General features: G+C 35.1%; 1 protein-coding gene across 1 annotated transcript; it reads left to right on the forward strand.

Annotated features, from left to right (window-relative positions):
• The first annotated feature begins 2,815 nt into the window (after positions 1-2,815).
• LOC101657531 (olfactory receptor-like protein OLF2) lies at positions 2,816-3,742 on the forward strand. Its single transcript, XM_004708494.1, has one exon. The coding sequence runs from the start codon at positions 2,816-2,818 to the stop codon at positions 3,740-3,742; it is 927 nt and encodes a 308-aa protein (XP_004708551.1).
• Positions 3,743-6,624: the final 2,882 nt, after the last annotated feature.

Below are 6,624 nucleotides of genomic sequence, written 5' to 3' on the forward strand. Positions count from 1 at the left end.
TTTTATATTTCCTTTTCCTGTTTTGACTTAAATTATTTTGTGAAAACAGAGGAAAGAAGGTCTGTCTCTTTATGTATGCTTTCATTGTAGCTAAATATATTAACACCCATAGTTATCAAAGCATACAATAAAATGCAAATAGTAGTTGGGGAGGTTGTCAGAAATGTTTTTATGATTATTTCTACATTTAGTCTCTTAATTACCTGTAATATCATTTTTTAAAATGTACTCTTCTCAGAAAGAAAAATATTTAAAGATGTGTCTCCAGGGAGAGAAATCTAAATGCATTCAAGCCAAGGTTTTGTAGTCTTGTACTTTAAACAAAGATCACTATTACAGACATCACTCTGTTCCTCTCCCTGACCTCTCTTTCTCTCTCTTTTCAAATATACCTCCATTTCACCCTCATTATACTGTAACTGAGTAGAAGGTGCATGCATCAAAGGATATATGATGCAATTGGTTTCTGTGAAACCTATTATTGGGACCTCAGTGCAACTGGTCTTTCATGTTTCAAAACCTCTTTTTCAGAGAGAACAAGCCGATTTCAAAGGTGTTCTAGGGAAACAGAAGTGTAGTACTATAATTTCTGGAAATTAGGATGGGGAGTATAAATCAGACATGAGTCTAAGGTTATGGGAGTTGTTCGGACATGTGCGTATTGTTATAACAAGTCATCATCTTGTGTATGAAGCCTATTTGCTTTTGTAGTCAAGTGCAGAAGATCCATACAGGAAACCATCACCTTTGTCTTTCTTCTCTATCACCTGTACCTCTAGAATCCCTAAAATTAAATTCAAAATATTCTTCATAACCTCACTGAACAACAGAAATTAGCAGAGGGGAGCATGGTTATCTTTTATATGTTTCTATGTGACTACTATGTTTAAACCTATGGCTCATGAAGACACTTCCATCCTGATTTGGGGGAAGTACCACCTGTTTTCTTCTAGCAGGTCCTGAATAACAGTCTATTCCCATCCCAGTGGCAGTGGGATACAGTCTTTTTCATTGGGTTAATGGGGAGAAATGGTAAATGTTTTATCCAAGAACTTCCTATACATCTGGGAGGCATCAAAGATTATATTCACTTCCTGAACTGCTCACTCAGCCATGCTTTCACTTCTGTATTTCAGGATCTAGCTACTAAGCTGGAGAGGCAAAGTACTATACGCTGTGGACTGTCTGGAACTACTAATTGTAAGTATCATGAACTTCACCACTCATATTATCAAAGATTAATCTATAAGACAAAAATAAATATTATAAGAGCTATAATAATACTGCATAGATGCATGTGAAAATATGATGATTTAATTTTGAAGAAAATGCACAGAAAACTGTCTACTAAACCAAACCAAACCTGATGCAATTGAGTCCATCTGACTTAAGGGGACCCAATGTATTATAAGTAGAATTATGTTTCACAGGTTTATCTTGGATGTGTCCTTTATGAAAATAGGTTACCACGCTTTCTACCCTAGTGCTAGCCTCTTAGGTTACTAGTGTTCATCCCATTGTGCTTCCCAAGGACCATGAAAACACTTTAATAAAACATAGCTATAAAAATTGGAGCTAAAAAAAACAAAAAACAAAAAAAAAATTGGAGCTACAAGACACATCCTCAGGAAGGGGACACAGAAGATTTGGGTGCTATAGCAAAATATGGCTAAGAAATTAGATGGTTCTTGGCTATCAGATAAAGTAGCGTTTGGGGTCTTAAAGGCTTGTCTTCAAACAAGCAGCCATTGAAATGTGATGTCAATTAACTCCATGTGGAAGAGGTACATCATTATCACTCACCACAGGATTGTAAATCATATAATCCGAAATCAAAGAAGGGATTAGTGTTAGAGTCTAAATTGTGAGAATCTGATTCACAGAAGGTTATGGATAACAGTGAGTGCCCAATATACATTTGAGGGAACTATATAGAAAATAGCCTGTGGTGATTTCTCTCTATGTATAATTGAGCAATGCGAAAAAAGTGGTTAGTAAACAAAGTGCATTGGAGAGATCAGTATAGAGGACCAGAGTGATAAACCTGACTTGAACAGTTAAAACTTTGTCAGTTGAACCCCCTCTGATGCACACTGGACCTTATCTGGTTTTCAACACTTTCTGCATTTTTGTTGTGTTTTGCTTTTGTATGTTCATATTAGAGTTTACTTCAGAGGTGGTATGACATTGGTGGACACCCCCTTGAATTTTGTTACATGTCTTTCTGTTTTTCAGTATATGAAACCCAGGAGTGAGGAACCTGCGGGGACAGAAAATAGAGTAGAGGTTTAGGTGGTGGTGGTGGTGGGGAATACAATGGTTGTAGAGGTGGGATAAAAGGGAGAATATATCAAGAAGTCTAAGAAGAAAAAGAATATTTGGAAACTGATTGTGGTAGCAATTGTAAAATACTGCTAGATGTGATTGAACTATAAAATGATTATATATATATATATAATATATATATACACACACACATATATATATATACACACACATATATATACACACACACATATATATACATATATATATATGACCCAATATGATAAATCAAAAAAAAAGAAAATGGAGCTATAGAAATATCAAAGGTAATCCTGCCATAGTAATTTCATAGATTTGCTCTACTTTCAATAGCCTTCTACTTGAGTCAGTTCCATTCAAGCAACCCTAACATTCTTTGTTATTTATTTTTAATTATTAAAAACAAAAGTTGAAAAGAATCTGGGGATAAACTATGGGGACAGTAAGTGGAAGCTAATTTTCCTCTCCCTTTTCCCTACTTTCAGAGCCAGGAATTTCATAGATCTAAGCAATGGATGCTGAGAACCACACATTGTTTATGGACTTCATATTCTTAGGGATTTCTGACAGAAAAGATGTGCAGCAGGGACTCTTTGTGCTGTTTCTCCTGGTCTATGGTATAACTGTGATCGCAAATCTAGGGATGATCCTACTGATCAAGGTGGACCCTAGACTTCACACCCCCATGTACTACTTGCTGAGCAACCTGTCCTTCTGTGATGTGTGCTACTCCTCCACTGTCTCTCCCAAGTTGTTGGCTGATTTCTTATCTGAGCCAAAGAGGATTCCGTATAACATGTGTGCCATCCAGATGTACTTTTTTGGGGCGTTTGCTGATGTGGAATGCGTCATGTTGGCTGCTATGGCCTATGACCGTTATGTAGCTATTTGCAATCCACTCCTTTATACAATTGCCATGTCTGGGGGGATCTGTACCCGGCTAGTGGCTGGTGCTTACATTGTAGGGTTGGTGGATTCGGCAATCCACACATGCTGCACATTTCGCCTTTCATTCTGCAAGTCCAATGTCATCAATCACTTTTTCTGTGACTTCCTACCCTTATTAGCCCTTTCTTGCTCAGATACATCCATTAATGAGATCATGATGTTCATTTTTAGTAGCTGTATTTTGGGGTGTAGCATTTTATCGGTCCTACTCTCCTATAGCTATATTATAACAACCATTCTTAGAATGAACTCCACTGAGGGGAGAGGCAAAGCCTTCTCAACATGTGCCTCACACTTAACCGCAGTAGGTATATTCCACGGTACACTCTTGTTCATGTACTTCCGACCAAGCTCGAGCTATTCAATGGACACGGACAAAATGGTTTCTGTGTTCTACACAGTTGTGATCCCTATGTTAAACCCACTCATCTATAGCCTGAGAAATAAGGATGTGAAAGGTGCCCTCAAAAAAACAATGAGTACTAAATGATGTTCTGGCTAAATATATACACTGTCATATTCAAAAAATATAGATGTATTTAAAACTTCTTAGAGCTAAAGGTCTTTGACAAAGTGCCTCCAGTGTCCTCAATACAGTCTTTGCAGTTTCATATGTTTGTTGTTAGTTTCTGTGTGCCTCGATACAATATTGTCATTGCTCAGTGCCATCTAGTTGGCTCTAACTCATAGGGATCCTATGTACAACGCAAGGAAACCCTGCCTGGTTCTGCACCACCGTTATAACTTTGGCTATGGTCTAGCCCATTGTAACAGGCACTGTATCAATCCATTTGGTAAAGTGCTTCCTCTTTTTTTGCTGACCCTCTCCTTTGCTAGACATTATGCCCTTTTCCAAGGATAGGTCTCTCCTAATAACAAATTCACAGTATGTGAAACAAAGCCTCATCATCCTTGCTTATATTGAGTAATTCTGTCTGTACTTCTTCCAAGACAGATCAATTGAATACAGGGAGCCATAATAATTAATCTTAATATTCTCTCCATGTAAGAGGAAACTATAATAATTAATTAAAGTTGCTATTATTAATAGAAGATCCTCTATTCTGTGCCATGAGTATATCCAAGTGAGATTGCATGGGTGATAACAATGGATAACCTCTTGTACAACTACAACATACTTAACACTGAAGGTCAATTATTTTAATCTGAGTTTAATAAATAGAATTTCCTGGCCAGAATGGAGTTTTTCTGAATCAAATTTAGATTGATTTCTATTTCCTGTCTACTTTCATGACCCCAGGAAACAGTGCATTATAAGTCAAAGAGTGTGAATAAATATTCTTCACGAGATTTAAAGGTTCAAACAGACATGGTTCTTCTGTCTCTGGTGATGTTATGCTTTTGCCAATAGAATATCAACATTAGGAATCATGGTTTAGGGTGAGGAACATGTACCTTGTACAAAACCACTTAAAAGCATACTCCACCTCCCATGATGTGTTCATAATGCACTATACTAGCTAACATATGAACAAATAAAATGCCCAATGTATATAGTTTATGTTATCAAGGAAAATACATTAACATGGAAATATAGTTAGTGTAGATAATAAGAAAATAAAGCACAAGGTTGTATTTACCTTGATGTGACGTGTATAATGACAATTGCCTTGAAACCCGGTTCTATTCTAAGCAAGCATTAGTAGTGCTCATCTCTAAATGGTTGGAATGTGGCATATAATATAATTGTCTTTCTATTCTAAATCAGCATACTTGGAGGAGTAGTGAAACAATGACAATATATACATATTTCATTAAGAAGAAGAAAATCAGAATACTTGTTTATCATAGTACTATAGTTTATGCATGGAAAATTATCCATGGCTGTTCATGTGTGTTTAAATATGTGTGCCTGTATAATAGATATACTTATAAATTCATTAAAATGACTGTATTATAAATGATTTTTCATGTAATTTTCTAATAATTTACTTCTTGAACCATATTTCTTAATTATACAATTATAAACTGTTTTGAACACTCCTACAATCTATTTTGATGATTTAATTGAATTAATTGGTTATGCCTTTTCCACTGTAATCAGCTAACAATTAATCCAGGTATAAAAAACAAGGGCCCAGAGGTATTCATTACATTTTAGGTTGTTATTATAAAAATTATTCATATTTCCTGTTAAAACAAAGAATATAGAGACATAATTTACATGAGGTTTTAATTAACCCCTCTTCTCTTATTTTATACCTTCTTTTAGTGAAAAAATGAGCTTGGGGTCATGTACTTTAAAAAACAGTGGAGATGAGAGAATTTATTAATAGCATGCAATACTGAGTATGCCATATGTTTGACATTACTTATTGAATGGTGTTGAAAATGACAATTGTCTGATTATCTATTAAATATGAGTTTTACTCTATTATATCAAAGATTTTTATTGATGTTCTTAGGACAATTTGTATTAAAAAATAAATAATTAAGACATCTCAATCATGATCCAACCTCTTCTGAACTCAATAAATTAAATTATTATTGGTATTATTGAACTATGTCCACACTTATGACAATGAAATTTACTCATCTTATGAAAAATATCTTTCCATGACCATTATTCACTTAGATTTGTAAGGAAGAATATTTGCTATGTTTGTATACAGTTTTTTAACCTTTCCTTTAAAAATGCTGACTAAATAGGCTTTACAAATGTATGACAACCTCTATTGCTCTATATATGTCCATTTCAAAAGGGTACTTGACTTCACTAAAAGACTTCAAAATGCTAATTATTACTATGAGAAAATATTTATTTTAAAGGAAAGTTCACACTTCAAGAGAGTCTCTAAGTTGATAAAATCTCTTCAAAAACTATCCAGGGGGTAGAATTTTATAAGCTTAAACACTGAAGAAAAGATGGTTTGGTTCACAGCATCATCTCATGAAAATGAGTGAGTCCATATGTCCCTTCTTTCCATACTCTTGAGTCTACTTCTCAAGTCTGTTAGACTCTACTTTTAGAGCCTAACCTCAAAATTCCTAGGTTTCTGGTTCGATCCTCCATCTACCTTCGACTTATCTTTCCTAAACTTCCCTTCAATCTTGGTTACAGGTTTGTACAGGTTTTTCATGGCTAACAGTTTTGTTCACAACACTCACATGTCTATTCCCATGGTCAACTACCTGGTCAGTACTCCTGATCTTTAGCCAACATATTGCCAATAAGTTAGCTTATTAATCTCAGAAGATTTAACTTTACATTATGCTCTATGACCCTATCCCAAGGGCTATAACTAAATATCAACACTTAGATAAAACTGAACCAATAGTCACCCATGTTGATTTCTGCACATCCTTCAGAGAGCAACTTACACTATTTAATAAGAAGCTCTTGGTTCTCAT

The sequence above is a fragment of the Echinops telfairi genome, unplaced genomic scaffold (assembly GCF_000313985.2).
Source record: "Echinops telfairi isolate 266 unplaced genomic scaffold, ASM31398v2 ScPeMD7_60;HRSCAF=208, whole genome shotgun sequence".
Lineage (NCBI taxonomy): Eukaryota > Metazoa > Chordata > Mammalia > Afrosoricida > Tenrecidae > Echinops > Echinops telfairi.

Bases quoted from the DNA above. Each gene is read 5' to 3' on its own strand.
- LOC101657531 (XM_004708494.1), top strand. From the start codon at position 2,816: ATGGATGCTGAGAACCACACATTGTTTATGGACTTCATATTCTTAGGG.